At 46.5% G+C, this 21,862-nt stretch overlaps 1 protein-coding gene across 2 annotated transcripts; it reads right to left on the bottom strand.

Annotated features, from left to right (window-relative positions):
- Positions 1-1,223: 1,223 nt before the first annotated feature.
- On the bottom strand, positions 1,224-17,080 carry LOC121684685 (ankyrin repeat and SOCS box protein 18-like). 2 transcript variants are annotated; one of them, XR_006023170.1, is made up of 6 exons: positions 16,648-17,080; positions 11,395-11,662; positions 4,270-4,780; positions 3,998-4,111; positions 2,312-3,352; positions 1,224-2,263 (listed from the first exon to the last, which is right to left on the bottom strand). XR_006023170.1 is itself a non-coding variant. In XM_042064759.1 (5 exons), exons 1-5 carry the CDS (start codon positions 16,934-16,936, stop codon positions 3,167-3,169), a joined length of 1,368 nt encoding a protein of 455 aa, XP_041920693.1. In that variant the 5' UTR covers positions 16,937-17,080; the 3' UTR covers positions 1,224-3,166. The 2 variants fall into 2 exon arrangements, 1 of the variants encoding a protein (XP_041920693.1); XM_042064759.1 differs by having other exon boundaries at positions 1,224-3,352.
- Between the last annotated feature and the right edge of the window lie 4,782 nt (positions 17,081-21,862).

Raw genomic sequence — 21,862 nt, 5'->3', positions numbered from 1 at the left:
CACCTGCCACTGACCATCGACGGTGCTGTGGTGGAGAGAGTGAGCAGCACCAAATTCCTGGGGGTGCACATCAGTGAAGACCTCTCCTGGACCACCAACACTGCATCACTGGCGAAGAAAGCTCATCGCCGCCTCTACTTCCTGTGAAAACTCAGGCGAGCAAGTGCTCCACCAGCCATCATGACCACATTCTACCGAGGCACCATTGAGAGCATCATCTCCAGCTGTATCGCTGTGTGGGGCGGAAGCTGCACTGAATACAACAGGAAAGCCCTGCAGCGCATAGTGAACACAGCTGGAAGGATTATTGGTGCTTCACTCCCCTCCCTGAAGGACATTTACACCTCCCACCTCACCCGCAAGGCGACCACAATTGTGAGTGATGCAAGTCACCCCGCTCACAATTTGTTTGATCTACTGCCCTCTGGAAAAAGGTTCAGAAGCCTGCGCTCCCGCACTACCAGACTCACCAACAGCTTCATACACCAGGCTGTTAGGATGCTGAACTCTCTCCCCCCTCCACCCTCAGCTACATAACATCCTGGACTTTGGACCCACAATGGCTGCCTTGCACTACTCCACTTGTACACTTGCACACTTTGTAACTTGTTGTTGTTGTCCTGTTGTCCTGAAAACACAACACACTTCTGCTGCTCTTACATAACTTGCACCACTATGCCACTTGCTTACTTAGGTCAAACAGAACTACCTCAGCCATTTATTGGCCTGACTTTGCACTATTATATTGACTGTCTATGCACAATTGCACAATTTCAACCCAATTTTGCTGCTCTTATTTCTTCATTGTATGTGCCTTCTTATTTACTTTTTATTGTTTACTTGAATGTTATGTTTGTCTGTGGACTTAATTGGTAAAATATGTCTTGTCTTCACCGTGGGATAGTGAGAAACGTAATTTCGATCTCTTTGTATGTCTGGGCATGTGAAGAAATTGACAATAAAGCAGACTTTGACTTTGACTTGACTATACCTTCAGCTGGTTTACATAGTGTATGATGGTGATTCAACTGGTTTTGCTTGTTGTTTGTTGCTTGTTTGCTCATTTTAGCTGTTGTTGCTGGTCTACACTGCTGGTTTAACTGGCCATGCCAGCTTATGTTGGTCATTCTAGCAAACCAGCATGACCATCTTGCACCAGCTGTATCTCACATGACAGGCTGGTCACACCAGCATGACCAGCTTCCTCAGATGGTCACGCCAGCATATCCAGCTGGTGGCCTAACCAACTACACCAGCAAAGACCAGCAAGAGCTGGAAGAAGACCAGCTAAAACCAGCTACTAGCATTAGCTGGTCTCTAGCTGGTCACCAGCAGGGGTCATTCTTCACTTGTGTACCTGGAGCACAACCACTAAGCAGCAATATGGAATATCACACATACAGAAATAGAGATGTATAATATCACATTAATACAGAAATAGAGAAGCATAATATCACACTCACATACAGAAATAGAGATGCATAATATCACACTAATACAGAAATAGAGATGTATAATATCACACTAATACACTACTGCAGTTCACATACAAAGTGATATCCAACATCCAAGTCAAAGGTAGAGTGAGCAAAGGTAGAGTGAGCAGTGTGTGGAAAAGAGTGTGTGGAAAAGAGTGTGTGGAATAGTGTGTGAAATAGTGTGTGGAAAAGAGTGTGGAGAATAGTGTGTGGAATAGAGTGTGTGGAAAAGAGTGTGTGTCTTCCTGTTAGTACCCAGGGATCTATAGCAGTGGCAAAAGGGCCAACAGCAGATGAGGAAACAGCCTGAGGCCCGACATGACAGGAACATGTGACGTGACATGACAGGAACATGTGACATGACAGGAACATGTGACGTGTGGGTGTGGAGAGGGGTGGGTCTCTGGGACTAATCAGAAAGGGAGAGAGGGAGTGTGTTTGTTTGGCTTTTGAATTCCACAAAAACTTCCACAAGAAATTCTGACACTGCCTTTAACCTAGTGGGCCCGCCTGCCTTTAACTTTAGTTCACTGTACCAGCCACCTGAGCAACTAGTGAGCCCTTTCCAACAGGCTCCTACCAGCTTCCTACCAGCTTCCTACCAGTTCCCTACCAGTTCTCTACTAGTTTCCTACCAGTTTCCTACCAGTTTCCTACCAGTTTCCTTCCAGCTTCCTACCAGTTTCCTACCAGTTTCCCACCAGTTTCCTTCCAGTTTCCTACCAGTTTCCTTCCAGTTTCCTACCAGTTCTCTACTAGTTTCCCACCAGTTTCCCACCAGCTTCCTACCAGTTTCCTACCAGTTTCCTACCAGTTCCCTACCAGTTTCCCACCAGCTTCCTACCAGTTTCCTACCAGCTTCCTACCAGTTCCCTACCAGTTCTCTACTAGTTTCCTACCAGCTTCCTACCAGTTTCCTACCAGCTTCCTACCAGTTTCCTATCAGTTTCCTACTAGTTTCCTACCAGTTCCCTACCAGTTCTCTACTAGTTTCCTACCAGCTTCCTACCAGTTTCCTACCAGCTTCCTACCAGCTTCCTACCAGTTTCCTACCAGTTCCCTACCAGCTTCCTACCAGTTTCCTACCAGTTTCCTACTAGTTTCCTACCAGCTTCCTACCAGTTCCCTACCAGTTCTCTACTAGTTTCCTACCAGCTTCCTACCAGTTTCCTACCAGCTTCCTACCAGTTTCCTACCAGCTTCCTACCAGTTTCTTACCAGTTCCCTACCAGCTTCCTACCAGTTTCCTACCAGTTCCCTACCAGTTTCCCACCAGCTTCCTACCAGTTCCCTACCAGCTTCCTACCAGCTTCCCACCAGTTCCCTACCAGCTTCCTACCAGTTCTCTACTAGTTCCCTACCAGTTTCCCACCAGCTTCCTACCAGTTCCCTACCAGCTTCCTACCAGCTTCCCACCAGCTTCCCACCAGTTCCCTACCAGCTTCCTACCAGCTTCCTACCAGTTCTCTACTAGTTCCCTACCAGTTTCCTACCAGCTTCCTACCAGCTTCCTACCAGTTCCCTACCAGCTTCCTACCAGCTTCCTACCAGCTTCCTACCAGTTCCCTACCAGCTTCCCACCAGCTTCCTACCAGTTCCCTACCAGCTTCCTACCAGCTTCCCACCAGCTTCCCACCAGCTCCCTACCAGCTTCCCACCAGTTTCCCACCAGCTTCCTACTGCTCGGCCTAATATACAAAGCCCTGTGGTTCCAGCAGCAGATAGTTCTTCAGGGTCTTTGGAATGGGGAGCTGAGGAAAGATCCTGTGGCAGTGCCCCTCACAATGCCTCCGCAGCACCGAGCGGCAGTAGTGCTGGAGGCTGCGTGCCGTGTTCTCCAGAGCAAACAGGGACCCGTAAAAGGTCGGGTGCATCTGTGGGGAGCACATGACATCACAGCTCACACGTCAAAACATCACATGACATCACAGCTCACATGTCAAAACATCACATGACATCACAGCTCATGTCAAAACATCACTGTGGGGATCACATGACATCCCAGCCCACACGTCAAAACTTCACATGACATCACAGCTCACATGTCAAAACATCCCATGACATCACAGCTCACAGGTCAAAACATCACATGACATCACAGCTCATGTCAAAACATCACTGTGTTTAACGTTACCAGTCTCACAACAAAGCAATTGGCCTGATTCATAGCCTCCGTAAGCTACATGAACTACTTGCGTAGCAAAATGTGTACGCGAGCCAAGTGCAAGTGCCATGTTGTGTGTTTTGGATGGGGCGCATCATCAGCACAGCACAGCACAGCACAGCACAGCACAGCAAGGCACAGCACAGCACAGCATGCTTAGCATGGGTTAGGGTTAGGGTGTGACTGATCACTCTGGGTATATTGGGTTAGGGGGAGGGTGTGACTCACTATGGTTATATTGGGTTAGGGGGAGGGTGTGACTCTCACTCTGTGGTTATATGTGTTCTGTTAACCTCTAGCACTGAGTACTACAGACAGCAGAGGCCATAAACAGGATGGAAAATCACTGACTGACCTGATGTGCCTCCTCTGGGATGGCCGCAAGCCATTTGTATGTAACGGGCATCATATCGTAGGAGTTGAACACGATCTCCACCGTTTTAGGGGCTAATGCACAACACACCAGCACCTGTGGCACAGACAGCTCATCTCATTACAGGTTCATAATAACCATTGTGGATATTCTGTAGCCTTTTCATTAAGACTGCACTGCAGTGCACACTGGATCCGTGGTTGTGTGAGTGAGTGAGTGTGTGTGAGTGTGTGTGTGAGTGTGTGTGTGTGTACCTTGAGCAGAGCCCCAGGCCACACATTGATGGATCCGTGGTTGAGGAGCATCTGGACGACGGTGTGCGGCCGGCACCGCTGCCTGACCATGGCGTTCTGCAGCGCGTTGCTCAGTGGAGAGCAGCCGTTGTAGTCCAGCGCGTTGACCTGCGCGCCTCGCTCCAGGAGCAGCTCCACCAGCCGGTGCTGTGCGTTGCGAGCGGCCTTGTGCAGCGGGCCACGGCGATCCTCGTCCACCTGGTTAACATCAGCGCCGTAGTCCAGCAGGAGGCTGCACACCTGGACGTACCTGTCCTCCTCCTCGTCCCCGCTGTGGAAGCGCTCCGCGCCACAGGCCGCACCGAGGGCCGTCTCCCCGCGGGCGCTCCGCTGGCGCACCTGGCCGCCGTAGCGCAGGTACAGCTGGACGTGCTGGGGCAGGCCGCGTCGGGCCGCCACGTGCAGCGGAGTCTCCTCGTCCTCGCTCAGCACATTGACCTTGGCGCCGTGGCGCACCAGCAGCTTAGCACAGCTACAGCCCAGAGCAAAACTAGCGTTAGCACGACCTTCATCATCACACACACGACCTTCATCATCACACACACGACCTTCATCATCACACACACCGGAGCGCACCAGCAGCTTAGCACAGCTACAGCCCAGAGCAAAACTAGCGTCAGCACGACCTTCATCATCACACACACGACCTTCATCATCACACACACCGGAGCGCACCAGCAGCTTAGCACAGCTACAGCAGAGAGCAAAACTAGCGTTAGCACGACCTTCATCATCACACACACGACCTTCATCATCACACACACCGGAGCGCACCAGCAGCTTAGCACAGCTACAGCAGAGAGCAAAACTAGCGTTAGCACGACCTTCATCATCACACACACAGGGCTGCCAACTTTTCAAAAAACCTTGGAGTGAGATTTGGTGGGGCCAACCAAAATTTTGCTGCGGAAATTTTTGTTTGGCTCATTCAGCATTATACCGTACAGTAAAAAAAAAACGTACATCAGTGGTTCTCAGGTGTAGGGACCAGGCATGGACAGATTATGAACTTTCGGGCCCCTGGGCCCACATGTATTAAGGGCTCCCCACTAATTGTCGCACATGTGGAAGGGGGGTTTGGGGGTCCTCCCCCAGAATTTTCTTAATTTGTTTGATGTGATTTCCTGTATTCTGGTGCATTTTGGTAGCTTAGAAATCTAGACACACCCTAGCGGCAGCAAATTACATTTGCTTCCAGGGCTAGTCTAGCAACTCTCCGTTGGCTTGTGAGCTCGAAAAATTAAACTTCTATCAGGCCAATAGAATCGTCTATAGAGTCGTTAGGGGGGCATAACATAATGATTGATGGCAGAGTTGCAACGGTTTGGCTTAAATTCCCTGTTACTTGAAAACAAAGAAGATGGATATTGCTGTTGGCCAACAGTGTGACACGAGTTACGCTTGTTTTGAGATGGCAAAAGTTTGAACTAGCCAACTAGCTCCGTTGGTGGGAAAATGCATGGGACTCAGTGCTGTCCTTTTGCGTGCAGAGGGAATTTGAAAGACAACCGATTATCCCACCCCTCGGACTGAGCACTGCGAACGGTAAGTGCCCAGACCCTACATTTTAATGTGGGTCTGGCTCGTCAGGCTAGCATTTTGGGGATGGCCAATACTAAATTCAATCAGATTCATAGCCTACATCCTGATGTGTTGATATTGAGGCAATGATTCCATGCAAAGGCTTGGGCTTCAGGGCACCCTGACACCTTGGGCCCCTGGGTCTGGGCCCAGAATGCCCGTGCAGTAATCCATCCCTGGGACCAGGGTCCCAGAGTTAAATGAACATTGGTATCAAAAGGATCTAGCCTACTACTAGGACCATGGGCGTCGGAGGCATTGTAAAAGTGGGTGGGACATTTCAGAGGGGGGGTATGGGGGTCCTCCCCCAGAAAAAATGTTTTGGACTAGATGCAATTTCCTGAATTCTGGTACATTTTAACAGGTTATTTAGATACTTCTATATAACAAAATAAAGCCAGCCTACGAAATTAATTAAATGGGGGTCTAAACTAACAATTTTAAAAAGTGGGTGGGTGTTTTGTAAGAATTTAAGAAATGTTTGTATATTTTAACTTTTAAATGCATCAATCAGGTGCACTTTCAAAATAAATTCAGAGGTCAAACTTGCTTATTTTTATGGAAATATTTGTGCTGTAGCCTAAGCTATTTTGCACTTCAGAATTATAACCATGCACACACAGGTGGAATAGTTATGGTGATATTGCAATAAGTTCACAACCACAAAAACATATGCTACATTTCACAGTTCAGAAATGTTCAAAAATGTGTGTACATTTCAGCACTCAATGAAATTATGCAGAAGTGGTCACCTGTGTTATTCAGCTGGTTTATTTAAGATAATATATTGGTCATTGTAATGGCCATAGCCTATAGCCTACATGCTATTCCTTTTTCAGGATGTACCCATATCTGCATGATGTGAATGTTTGCATATGGCTTATGTCAGGCTTTATATCAATATTTGTGTCTCGTTATTTGATTTTCTTCATATTTTTGCATTAATGTCACTAGGAAGCATGCCAATATAAATATATTAATTTATCTGTAATGGGATTGGCTGGAACCTGACAATATAAGAACCATGATGGTGGGATAATCTATGGCTGAGCAATTTACAAAAATGTATGTAGGCCTACTGACAAATAGTTTACATTAGAATACATTATAATTTCGCCCCAATGAGGCTATGTAGAAATGTGTTGCAATTTCAAAACCGGATTACTCAGGAACCACTTATTGCACAGAGGCATGCTTTATATCCTCGTATTCGGTACGGTTTGCTGTTTATTGTGATATTGGGTTTGCCACGTGTTATGTGAAGGGTTAGTGAAATATTAAACCGAGAGTAATGGGTGTGCACTGTGTGCAAAATCCAAATATGATTAGCCTAAATTGCACCTCGGTTCAATGTTAATTTTCTCGCGAACCATTTATCACAGCAACTTGGCGCTAATATCATGGGAAAGCTTAGATTCCGCACGTTCACCTGATGTGTGATATCATATGTATAGGTTTAGTTTAGTTGAACCTCATCTGCGAGGTATTTGACCTACCAGGTTGACACTTCAGCGTGAAAAATACTCAATAATACTCAAAGCATACCTGCAGCCGGGGAAATGCGGGGGAATGCGCCTGGGACGGCTTCTGAAGTATATCGCAAATGAGAGAAAATTTAGAAAATTCCACAGACAGGGGGTGCTCTTGAACCCTCTCACCGTCTCTGAAAGCATAACCGTGGCTCAACAGGTAGATCTATAGATAGGCTAAACTCATTTTTCAGGCATCTGACCGACCGGGTTGACACTTCAGCGTGAGAAATCGGGGGTGTGGCGTGTGAGTGTGTGAAACTAATCAAATGCGTGTGTCTCACGGCCAATGCGTGAGAGTTGGTACCTATGCACACAGCTTAGCACAGCTACAGTCCAGAGCAAAACTAGCATTAGCACAACCTTCATTATCACACACACGACCTTCATCATCACACACAGCTTAGCACAGCTACAGCAGAGAGCAAAACTAGCGTTAGCATGACCTTCATCATCACACACGACCTTCATCATCACACACACAACCTTCATCATCGCACACACCGGAGCGCACCAGAAGCTTAGCACAGCTACAGCCAAGAGCAAAACTAACGTAAGCAAAACTAGCATTAGCAAAACTAGCGTTAGCACGACCTTCATCATCACACACAAGACAGGAGGCTACAGGAGTAGAGATGCACAGATATGGAATTTTAGGGCCAATAACGATATCCAATATTTATCAGTTTGTTTTGGCCGATGCCGATAACCGATATTTATGGGTTTGTTTTGGCCAATGCGGATAACGATAACTGAAATTTATCGGTTTGTTGTTGCCGATACCATAACCGATATGATAACCGATAATATTAACGATAACGATAAAAATGTGTGAAAAGTGAAGGGGACAGCATTTAATAAGCATACCACCAATGACAGACAGAATTCATAACTAGATGTACCGCAGAGCGGTACAAAATATGACCGCCGCCCAGTCCAGCACATTTTTCCACAAAAATAAATCACGCTGAAAGGCCTATATGATTCTAACTGTCTCACTAAATTGCATTATCCACACTCAATTCTCACTGGTATCTGCTAGACAACAAGTACCAAAACATGATTAGTTAATAGATTTTACATGTAAAATTCATTTTATACAACCCCACCTCCATCTTGCCTGTTCATAATTCTGAGAAATTCTTGAATTGTGTGCATGTGTGCATGTACATGTTTATGTTATGTGTGTGGGTGGGTGTGTGCTTGTGTGTGCCTGCGTATGTGCCTGTGCATGCAAGCGTACATATGTCTACTGTGTGAGTATGTGTCATACGTATGATTACTGTGAATGTATGTGTGTGTGTGTGTGTATCTGTTTGTGCACATGTGTGCACATGAAATGGGTTAACATGACCCCTGGAGGCAAACATACGGAAAAAAATGGTCATCCTAGTCCCTACAGTTCTCAAGATATTCACAGAGAACTGTGTCTGCCCTACCCTCCTTTCGGGGGGTCCAGTCCAGCGGGGGGGCTACAGATCAAAACGAAAAACGAAGAAAACTGTCTCCGGCCACCTACAGGCCAGTTGGTGTATAGTAACATAAATTAATTTATTGTGTGGCCCCCCATGAACGGAATTCCACAAAACTTGGCGTGCATACAGAGGGTGTCATAATGATCCTACACTTCCAATTTCGTGCAGTTTTGACTATGTTAGGTCACAGATACCTGCGATTACAACACCTCATTTTTACTTTTTTGTGTTTAACTAGGTGGTGCTATACATGAAATGAGTGGTTATGGAATGGGTTGACATGGCCCCTTGAGATCAACATACAAAAAAAAAATGGTCCTCCTAAACCCTACGGTTCTCGAGATATTCACAGAAAACTGTGTCTGCCCTACCCTCCTTTCGGGGGGTGCAGTCCAGCGGGGGGGCTACAGATCAAAACGAAAAACGATGATTCCATGCTATCCATGTGGGGTTACATGCCCACCAAGTTTCGTGTACCCCGGTCTTTCAGTGTCCCGGGAATCATTGACGGAAATTTGGGCATGCGAAAAAGAAAAAAAAAATCTGACTAAACCTATATGACCGCCGCTTCGCTGCGCGGCGGTCATAATAAGCCTCAATGGTACAGCAGCAAAACTAGTAATCAAAATAGCAGTATGTGTGGCCACACACACACACACACACACACACACACAAAATAGCAGTATGTGTGATGAACATGACATCGTCAGTCAGTGAGTTTTTGCAGCCAACAAGATAGTGAGCGGAGATAAGCGGCTAGAAGCTGGAAAAAAGCTGGCGACCAAATCAGAGTTTGTGATATGGGAAACTTATGCATAGTTCCAACAAATGATCATGGAATAAAGTTGTGTCTACCGAGGCATCCCTTCAAGGGGTTTGTTTATTTTTTTCCCAATTACTGCGGTAACGCGCAGACACACCAGCAATTTGCTCTAGGTAGGCTGGGCTCCATAAGCTCAAGGGAGGAGCATTTACGAGAGCTACAAAGGACGCAGATCTAGCCTGACGAGCCAGACCCACATTAAAATGTAGGGTCTGGGCACTCACCGTTCCCAGTGCTCAGTCCGAGGGGCGGGATAATCGGTTGTTGTCTTTCAAATTCCCTCTGCACGCAATAGGACAGCGCTATGAGTCCCATGCATTTCCCATCAGCGGAGCGGAGCCAACTTAATAAAAGCTTAACTCGTGTCACACTGTTCGCCAACAGCAACATCCATCTTATTTGTTTTCAAGTAGCAGGGAATTCAAGCCAAACCGTTGCAACTCTGCCATCAATCATTATGTTAAGCCCGCCTAACGACTCTATACACAATTTGATTGGCCTGATAGAAGTTACATTTTTCGAGCTCACAAGCCAACGGAGAGTTGCTAGACTAGCCCTGGCAGCAAATGTAACTAGGGTGCGTCTAGATTTCTAGGCTAACGCAGATCAACATCTTGTTAGAATGGTCAAATACATCCACACTGCCACATTAGTTTGAGGAAGCAGCCAAGTGAGCTAACCAAGCCCAAGAAGCTCAGTGTAGCCAGGCAGTCCTTACATAGTTGGGGAAATTAGGGCTTAAAAATATCGCCGCATTGGAACGATATTAATAACATAATAATAATATTTAATTTTTTTTTTACTTATAGGGGCAATAATATACCGGCCGCCGATATATCGTGTTCATTCAGAACCCATGTTCCCCATTTGCTTTCACCAACAACTCATTAGGCTGTTACCGGGTGACTCTGCGTTTTTGCACAGGTGAGCTGTTACCGGGGTCATGGACGGATTATGAACTTTTGGGCCCCTGGGCCCAGATGTATTAAAGGCCCCCCACTAATTGTCGCATATGTGGGAGGGGGGGTTTGGGGGTCCTCCCCCAGAAGATTTTTTATTTGTTTGATGTGATTTCCTGTATTCTGGTGCATTTTGGGGATGGCCAATACTAAATTCAATCAGGTTCATAGCCTACATCCTGATTTGTTGATATTGAGGCAGTGATTCCATGCAAAGGCTTGGGCTTCAGGGCCCGGTAGGCCCGTGCAGTAATCCATCCCTGATCGGGGTGACTCGGCATGTTTGCACAGGTGAGCTGTTACCGGAGTGACTCGGCGTGTTTGCACAGGTGAGCTGTTACCAGGGTGACTCGGCGTGTTTGCACAGGTGTAGTGTTTACCGTAGTGACTCGTGTTTGCACAGGTGTAGTGTTTACCGTAGTGACTCGGCGTGTTTGCACAGGTGTAGTGTTTACAGTAGTGACTCGGCGTGTTTGCACAGGTGTAGTGTTTACCGTAGTGACTCGGCGTGTGTGCACAGGTGTAGTGGTTACCATAGTGACTCGGCGTGTTTGCACTGTTACCGTAGTGACTCGGCGTGTGTGCACAGGTGTAGTGGTTACCGTAGTGACTCGGCGTGTGTGCACAGGTGCAGTGGTTACCGTAGTGACTCGGCGTGTGTGCACAGGTGTAGTGGTTACCGTAGTGACTCGGCGTGTGTGCACAGGTGCAGCGGTTACCGTAGTGACTCGGCGTGTGTGCACAGGTGTAGCGGGGCCAGGCCCTCCTCGGTGAGCTGGTTGGGGTCAGCGGCATGCTCCAGCAGCAGCGTGGCACATTCGGTGGCGTTGTTCACACACGCCTCGTGCAGCGCCGTGCGACCGCCGGTCAGCAGGTTCGGCCGAGCGCCGTGCTCCAGCAAGAACCGCAGACAGTCACTGTAGCCCGTTGCCGCGGCGACACACAGAGGACTGGTCAGCTCCCGTCTGTACTCAAGAGACCACAGGCCTGCAGGAGACAACAGAGGACTGGTCAGGAGACAACAGAGGACTGGTCAGCAGAGGACTGGTCAACAGAGGACTGGTCAGGAGACAACAGAGGACTGGTCAACAGAGGACTGGTCAACAGAGAACAGAGGACTGGTCAACAGAGGACTGGTCAGGAGACAACAGAGGACTGGTCAACAGAGGACTGGTCAACAGAGAACAGAGGACTGGTCAACAGAGGACTGGTCAGGAGACAACAGAGGACTGGTCAGCAGAGGACTGGTCAGGAGACAACAGAGGACTGGTCAACAGAGGACTGGTCAACAGAGGACTGGTCAGGAGACAACAGAGGACTGGTCAACAGAGGACTGGTCAACAGAGAACAGAGGACTGGTCAACAGAGGACTGGTCAGGAGACAACAGAGGACTGGTCAACAGAGGACTGGTCAGGAGACAACAGAGGACTGGTCAACAGAGGACTGGTCAGGAGAGGACTGGTCAGGAGACAACAGAGGACTGGGCTACAGAGGACTGGTCAACAGAGAACAGAGGACTGGTCAGCAGAGGACTGGTCAGGAGACAACAGAGGACTAGCTGACCACAAAGCTCTGTCCTATCAGAGCTCCCAGGGCAGTGGAGGGAGTGGTCTGTGGTCTGGGAGTAGATCCCCCTCATGTAAGCAGTGGTCTGGTCTGGTCTGGGAGCAGGTCCCCCCCATGTAAGCAGTGGTCTGGTCTGGGAGCAGACACCCCCCCCCCCCCCTTTGAGCAGTGGAGTGGTCTGGGAGCAGATGTACTATTGTCTGCAGCCGCAAATAGGTTGAACTTTTGCTCCCCATTAGCAAACCCACGATGACCTGTTCCATTTTTAGCACAGTCAATAAAATACAAACGCAAACACCACCTAAGCCATCACAATTAGATATGGTTTTGTATTAAATGATATCTGGTTTGGTATTAAATAATACAGAGTAACTGGTTTGGTATTAAATGATAAAGAGTAACTGGTTTGGTATTTCTCTGATGGAGTGCAATGAACAAATGTTTCTAGTCCAGTGCATTCTTGTGTATTTTTACTGGATTTTCATGATAAAATTGATTTGTTTGCTTTAATTGATTACAAATTTGGGATTTGCTCTGCAGGTCCGTCTAGCCAAGAGGCCATTGAAGTGCATTTCCAATGTCCCTAAGACACAGGCACGCACAAACAATCGCTAATCAAGATTCAAGATTTCTTTTATTACATCTCATTATAGGTTTATAATATGTAAAATTTGTTGTGTTTTTTCTCCTCAAAAAATAAATAAATGAAAGGGTGTGTGTGTGTGTTTGTAGAAAAAAAAAGGGGGGGGGGAGAACAAAAGTGCCTTGTTGTCTTCAACAATCTAACTGCTTGGTGAAAGAAACTACTTCGGAGTCTGATGGTACGAGCTTTCAAGCTTCTATATCGTTTGCCAGATGGTAATAGCTCAAATAGTTCATGGTTGGGATGACTAGGATCATTCAAGATTTGTTTTGCCTTCCTAATGCATCTTCCCTCAAATAACTCCAGTATGGAGGGTAGGTCACAGCCGCATATGGTCTGTGCTGTACGCACAACTCTCTGAAGTGCTTTTCTATTGTATTGAGAGCAGTTCCCATACCATGCGGTTATGGTCCCAGTCAAGATGCTCTCAATGGTGCCTCTGTAAAAAGACCTCAGGATCTTGGGTCGCATACCAAACTTTCTCAATCGTCTGAGGTGGTACAGACGTTGTTGGCCTTATTTTACAGTGTGCTGAGTGTGACTGTCCCAGGTGAGGTCTTCTGAGATGGTAACGCCAAAGAACTTAAAGTCTCTCACCCTCTCCACTGTCTCACCATTGATGTTAATGGCTTCAAACTGTTGTTCTTTCCGCCTGAAGTTAACTATCAATTCCTTTGTCTTGGACACATTCAGAGACAAGTTGTTTCCTTTACACCAATTCATGAGGTTGTTGATTTCTTTTCTGTAGGCTGTTTCGTCATTGTTTGTGATTAAACCGATTTCAGTGGTGTCATCTGCAAACTTGATGATGGTGTTGGTGTTGTGTGTAGCCACACAGTCATGCGTATACAAGGAGTAGAGGAGAGGGCTCAGAACACAACCTTGCGGAGCTCCCGTGCTGATGGTCAAGGAGGAGGATGTGATGGAGCCCATTCTCACCACCAAGCTGACCGCCATTTAAAAAAAAAAATATATATATAGTCCAGTCCATACAACTTAATTTCAATTTCGAAAGAAATACTGGACTATGTTTTTTTTTTTTTTTTTAAAAACAGCAACGAAATTGTGAATTTCCAGAGCGTGTTACTCCACACTCGGCAATGGACTCCTACGGACTTTCTCCTAAAGACGCCAGCTGCAGCAGCAACATTTCCGGAAAGGTACTGGCTTGATGAAATTCATTCTGGACTTTCTATCCGACCACATAAAGACCTTGGGATACTTCGGTTTGGCTTTAGGGACCCTCTACTCACTACCACATAAGTGTAATGTTGTTTGGAACTGTAGAAGAGGTATAAAAATAGCGTTTTGTAGCGGCGAAATGACTTGCCCTGGTCACTTCCAGGCTAACGAGTTTTGACTAAAAACGGTAAAATCGTACTTTCTCAAAACACATCCGAATGACATGATTTTGATGTCAACTCAACGTATGTACTCCCAATCATCCGTAAATTGATCTAAAGTTCATTTTACTCCGGATAATTCCTTTAAGGATCAATATTATATTTTAGTCAAATAACAGGAAAAACCATAGACTTTCTAATGAGGAGACACAGCACTCAAAAAATCCTCCATAGAAATGCATGAGCTTAGTTTGTAACGGCAATATGGCAGTTGTCTACGCAAATCACACCCCTTCCGCGGCAAAATATTGACATGTGAATACATTGAGCCAATCATGTGCTGTGTTGTGAATACATTGAGCCAATAATGTGGTGTGTTGTGAAGACATCGTGCCAATCATGTGTTGTGATATCACCGCTGGAGCAAGATTGGGGTCGTGAAACCTTGCGCACGCGCATTTTTGCCGAAATGGATGCCCGATGAGTGCACAAAAAGCATTGCAATATGCAGAGTGGAGGGACTTGCCTAAAAGGACTTTGCTTAAACATCATGTATTTATTCAAAGATTTTTGGTTTCACTCTTCATCATTATTAGTACAGCCTCCCTCACACTTGCACAATGTGGTACAGCAAAGTCCAGCTCGGTGGCACTTACAGTTGCCCATACAGGCAACCACACAGCCACAGTTGAGGAGGAGTGAGCATCCCTTGCTGGCATCTTCCAGATCTGTCCAATATGGCACCCAGACTTTGGTTCTGTCATTCCATTCCCAACCCCACTCACTGGGGTCTGGAATCTCTGGAGTTTTGGAGAGGGACTGCTTCCAGACAAAAGCTGCAGTGTGCAGGGCACGCTTCCCATGCTGGAATAAGGCATGATGGGTCGGGGGGATTGAATCCAGGGACTTGAGGCCTCTCAGAGCTGTGGATTGGATTTGGATCAGGGAAGGCAGATAAAGATATCCCAATCCACCACATCTCAGAAAAAGTCTGGGACCTCAAAAAAGCCAAGCACTGCCCCTCTTCCACGCGTTCACATGATGTGACGTTGTATCAGCAATGTATGGAATTGGCAAAAAAAAAGCATGGAATGCATGGGCAGCTTACCCAGAAGTCACCGGTACCCTCATTCTGATCACCCAAGACCCAACCAGCCTCACACTGGAATCAGTGCACATGCAAGTTCTCAAACGCTGGACTGTACTCATGTATAGTAAGAACTGCGGTGTCGAGTCAGTCAATGAAACCCGGAAGCTTCTTTTCACTCATGGCCTCAAATCCCTGGATTCAATCCCCCCGACCCATCATGGCTTATTCCAGCATGGAAAGCGTGCCCTGCACACTGCAGCTTTTGTCTGGAAGCAGTCCCACCCTAGCCTCGTGAGACCATCCTGATCTCGCGAGTTTCAGATTTTCACTCGCAGATCAGTCTGGCATCTCTCCGATAAAAGAAAATTTGGAGCAGTTCGCCAAACGAACGTCCAATCAGCGTTGGTTTTGAGGCGGGTTTAGGTGTTACGCAACGATAAGCTACCGTTCAATCTGAACAACATGGCGACTTCCACGGATGAGATGAGCATAGCTATCGCTGAAGTTTTATCCGAATATATTTTAGTATTCCTGGGGAAGCTAGGAGTCTCTGCAATGTAGCTGGGAGGAATGAAGGACACAGATATCCTCCACGGCCAGTTCAGTTAGTGTTTGGTAGCACTGAATCTTAGTTACTTAACGAGAAGGAATATGCTTTCTTCAGATGTGTAGCCTACCATGAAAACTTGGTGGGGGATTGTTGTGATAGACGGATGCTTTATCCAATCAGCTAACCAGTATTATCGCCCCTTTTCCAAACGTTCTCCATCGGAAAGTTCCCAGACGGATATGCGGAGCAAATGCGAAGCAATCCATCTGGCGGAGTCAGGTTAGTCCCTCTCCAAAACTCCAGAGATTCCAGACCCCAGTGAGTGGGGTTGGGAATGGAATGACAGAACCAAAGTCTGGGTGCCATATTGGACAGATCTGGAAGATGCCAGCAAGGGATGCTCACTCCTCCTCAACTGTGGCTGTGTGGTTGCCTGTATGGGCAACTGTAAGTGCCACCGAGCTTGTGACCAAACCCGCGCAACACTGATACACACACACATACACACGCACGCACACGCACACACACACACATACACACGCACACATACACACACACACACACACACACACACACACACACACACACACACACACACATACACACACAGCTAAAACTTAGTCATAGCAACGCACCCCTTTTCTGCTCCAAGACAACGTGTGACTGTAGTCATAGCAACGCACCCCTTTTCTGCTCCAAGACAACGTGTGACTGTAGTCATAGCAACGCACCCCTTTTCTGCTCCAAGACAACGTGTGACTGTAGTCATAGCAACGCACCCCTTTTCTGCGCGGTCCAGCGGAGTTCGTCGCTCTGGAACTCGAGCGTCTGGTTGAGCTCCTCTCTGGCAGGAAGTCCGTGTTGCAGCCCTGTCCAGCACCGCTGCAGCAGCTCCTCCAGCACCGGGGGGCACAGGAAGTCCCGCCCTGGAACTTTACCTCTGCACGCCTCTCTGGTGGCCATGCGGTGGCCGTTAGTGACCCTGTAACCCGGTCCAGCTCCGTCCGGTCCCTGGTGATACGAGGTCGACTGGCTTAACATACACGAGCCTCTGCTAACTGAAAACATGCCTTGGAACGGCGATAAGTGACCAGAAATGATTCCTCTTTTGGGTAGCCTACTGCAGGACCTTTCGTCCCAAGTCACTGGTCTATTCAAGCCCTGTGTTTATGATGTTGGTCTGGTCTGTGTTTGTGATGTGTGACTGGTCTATTCAAGCCCTCTGTTTATTTGTAATGTTGTATTTATAGACATGAGGGCATATGATCTGTGGAGAAGCACAGACAAGACAGGCTCACCTCATGATCACCTCAGTTACTAACCAGTTACTGACCAATTACTAACCAGTTACTGACCAATTACTGACCAGTTACTGACCAGTTACTAACCAGTTACTGACCAATTACTGTCATTAAGGGCTGACAGTCTGGCTCTACTAGACAGGTCAGATCATGTTATGACAAGGTCAAACACGTTACCAGTGCTCCGCAGTGATCCGAAGACTGACGCAGGAATAGCACACAATGCTAAATCACACATGGCACAGCTTAGCAAGCCAGCTGCCCTGGATTCTGTGACTGTTTTACATCAGGCTGACCTGTTATATTCCCCCCCCAGTAGACTGTTGACAGTTATTGTTTACCAACAGACTGTTGACATGTTATTGTTTATGGCTCTCTGTACCTGGGGCTGTTTGTGGAATATTGTTGTTCCTAATGCATCTTCCCTCAAATAACTCCAGTATGGAGGGTAGGTCACAGCCGCATATGGTCTGTGCTGTACGCACAACTCTCTGAAGTGCTTTTCTATTGTATTGAGAGCAGTTCCCATACCATGCGGTTATGGTCCCAGTCAAGATGCTCTCAATGGTGCCTCTGTAAAAAGACCTCAGGATCTTGGGTCGCATACCAAACTTTCTCAATCGTCTGAGGTGGTACAGACGTTGTTGGCCTTATTTTACAGTGTGCTGAGTGTGACTGTCCCAGGTGAGGTCTTCTGAGATGGTAACGCCAAAGAACTTAAAGTCTCTCACCCTCTCCACTGTGTCACCATTGATGTTAATGGCTTCAAACTGTTGTTCTTTCCGCCTGAAGTTAACTATCAATTCCTTTGTCTTGGACACATTCAGAGACAAGTTGTTTCCTTTACACCAATTCATGAGGTTGTTGATTTCTTTTCTGTAGGCTGTTTCGTCATTGTTTGTGATTAAACCGATTTCAGTGGTGTCATCTGCAAACTTGATGATGGTGTTGGTGTTGTGTGTAGCCACACAGTCATGCGTATACAAGGAGTAGAGGAGAGGGCTCAGAACACAACCTTGTGGAGCTCCCATGCTGATTGTCAAGGAGGAGGATGTGATGGAGCCCATTCTCACCACCAAGCTGACCGCCGTTTTAAAAAAAAAAAAATATATATATAGTCAAGTCCATACAACTTAATTTCAATTTCGAAAGAAATACTGGACTATGTTTTTAAAAAAAAAAAAAAAACGGCAACGAAATTGTGAATTTCCAGAGCGTGTTACTCCACACTCGGCAATGGGCTCCTACGGACTTTCTCCTAAAGACGCCAGCTGCAGCAGCAACATTTCCGGAAAGGTACTGGCTTGATGAAATTCATTCTGGACTTTCTATCCGACCACATAAAGACCTCGGGATACTTCGGTTTGGCTTTAGGGGCCCTCTACTCACTACCACATAAGTGTAATGTTGTTTGGAAGTTATTGGACTGTTGACATGTTGACTGTTTATGGCTCTCTGTACCTGGGGCTGTTTGTGGAATATTGTTGAAAACCAGAGTGAAGATATTATAGCTTATAGTGTAGATATTATAGATATTATAGCCCATAGTGTAGATATTATATATTATAGCCCATAGTGTAGATATTATAGCTCATAGTGTAGATATTATAGATATTGTAGCCCATAATGTAGATATTATAGCCCATAGTGTAGATATTACAGCCCATGGTGTAGATATTATATATATATTATAGCCCATAGTGTAGATATTATAGCCCATGGTGTAGATATTATATATATTATAGCCCATAGTGTAGATATTATAGCTCATAGTGTAGATATTATAGATATTGTAGCCCATAGTGTAGATATTGTAGCCCATAGTGTAGATATTATAGATATTGTAGCCCATAGTGTAGTTTTAAATACCTTGGTGTCCACATTACTGAAGACTTAACATGGACTGTTAACACTCAATATGTTCTGAAGAAGTCCAGACAACGACTATACTTCCTTCGTCAGCTAAGGAAATTCAAAGTTTCTACATCCATCATGAAGGCCTTCTACACTTCAGCGGTTGAGAGTGTTCTAACTGGTAGCATCATCACCTGGTATGGGAACTCCACAGTTAGAGATTCTTAGCCTAGAAATCTAGACGCACCATAGCGGCGGCAAATTAATTTGCTCAGCCTGTACGTCTAGTATCGAACCATAGGGATTTCTATTGGCTTAGCACCGTGGATGTTCTCCAATCACAGCGCTCTATTTTGTTAGAGAGTCTTAAGGCGGGCTTAACAGGATAACGACAGTCCTGCGACTGTGAACAACAAGGAAGGTGGCTATGGCGAACGAAGAGCGGTTGTTTGAATCGGCGTTGGCGTCAACTTTGGAGGAGTTGGACTTGTGCTTTTCTTTGAAAGTTGAGCAACACAATGCACTTAAGTCATTACTTTCGAAGAAGGATGTATTTGCCGTTTTGCCGACCGGATACGGATATGGTCGTAGCGCTGGCCTATTGCATGCCTAGGCAGTTTGAAAGACAATTCTCTGCCCGCCCCTTGGATTAAACGTGGTGAATGGTTCGATGCCAGACTATACATCTCAATGATATAGGATGGCCCCGCCAGGCTAAGAGATTCTAGTACTCTGCAGAGAGTAGTGCGCTCAGCTGAACGTACTATAAGAACTCAACTCCCTGCTCTACAAGATATCTATTCCAGAAGAGTACTCCTAAGAGCCCCCCCCCCCACACACACACACACACACACACACACACCTACAAGACTTTTAGCACTTTTACATCCCTCTCCCTATGCTACAGACCTTTTATTTATTTTCTTATTTCATCACACGTCAAAACACACACACACACACACATCTGACTTTTGCACATCTCCATAGAACTTTTTATTTATTATTTTTGATTTCTCCTCCATCTATCTACCCATGTCCTTGATTGCCTAGCCTTTCTGCCCCCCCACCCCACCCCCATCCCCAAACCACGCACAAAAAACACACACACTTACATCATCACTGTCATCACTTCACATACATACAGCACACTGCTTGCTATAGTAAGCCTCCTCTACTTGCTGCACACTGCCCCCCCCCCCCCCTCCCTACATACACAGCACATTGTCTTCAGGATCTTCTCCAACACACATCCTCTACATACTTACAGCACACTGCCCCCACCTACACACTACACACACTACACACACACACACACACACAGTCACTGCTCCACTCCCCTCCTGCCCACACACACACATCACTCACATACATCATACATACAGTACTCTGCTTGCAATAGTAAGTCCCTTCACCATACTTGCAGTACACTGCCCCCCCCCCCCCCCCCCCCCTCCCCTACATACACAGCACATTATTTCATCAGGAAGCTTCTCCAACACACATCCCCAACATACTTACAGCACACTGCCCCCCCCCCCAATACACAGCACATTGTGTCATGAGGAAGCTTATCCAACACACATATTGCACACTGCCCTCTCCCCACATACACAGCACACTATCCCATCTCCCCTGTCATCCCCCCAACACACACACCAAGACCCCTGGCAGTTGGGTTAGCCCCTTGAGCCGTGGATCTGCCCAAGGTTTCTTCCTTGGTAAGGGAGTTTTTCCTTGCCCCTGTTGCTCTTGGGTGCTCCTTGTTGGTACATAGTGTAGATATTATAGATATTGTAGCCCATAGTGTAGATATTATAGATATTCCTGTAGCCCATAGTGTAGATATTATAGCCCATAGTGTAGATATTATAGATATTATAGCCCATAGTGTAGATATTATAGATATTGTAGCCCATAGTGTAGATATTATAGATAATCCTGTAGCCCATAGTGTATATTTTCAATATCAGATTTGCAGTGTTCTGTTACCTGTGGGTGTGTGGAGTCTATGCGCTGCATAGGGAAATACACACACACACTAACGCTGTACTGTTTATTCGTCTGAGAATGTACACACACACGCTTACTCTCACATACACACTCACAAAAACTAAGGGTTTACTATTTATTAGTCTGAGAATGTACACACACACTAAGGCTTTATTAGTATGAGAATGTACACATATTTGAATATGATTTCAATAGTTATACACTACCTGCCACCTGGTTACTGTATATGGATAACACTCACAGAGCATAACTTAATGATGAAACATTAAATGCCCCAGTGAACATGAAATGCCCCAATGACTTTTGAACTATTTGCCCCACTCCAGGGGTAGGTGGCAGCTCTGCCAAACCCAGATTCAAAAAGAGCCAGGACACACACACACGCACTCAATCACAGGGCCAGAGCCTGGTATAATCTCCTCTGCCAAACCCACATTCAAAAAGAGCCCGGACACACACACACACACACACTTGGATGTCCTTGACCTGTCCCACCATACCGTACCCCTCTGTCAGATGGTGTCACATGGCCCTGAGTCAAACTGTGTCCAGCATTTAAAATGTCACATTCCTGCTCAGGGGGGGGGGGGGGCTGAAACAGAGTAGCATAGCTGTCTGGCTACATTAGCTGCTGGCTACATTAGCTGTCTGGCTACATTAGCTGCTGGCTGTAGCAACTCCAGCTGTGTAAAACCAAAGATCCTTGACTACTAGCAACTTGTTACTATGGGAGCAAAACGGGACAGTTCCGATCTGCATATTTGGGAGTGTCATCTTACGTCACTAAATAAATGTTCTCTCTTAACAAGCATTAAGAGCAGATAAACAT

The sequence above is a fragment of the Alosa sapidissima genome, chromosome 15, assembly GCF_018492685.1.
Source record: "Alosa sapidissima isolate fAloSap1 chromosome 15, fAloSap1.pri, whole genome shotgun sequence".
Lineage (NCBI taxonomy): Eukaryota > Metazoa > Chordata > Actinopteri > Clupeiformes > Clupeidae > Alosa > Alosa sapidissima.
The sequence above is the reverse complement of the archived record's forward strand: the minus strand, read 5'-3'. Positions and strand labels throughout refer to the sequence as shown.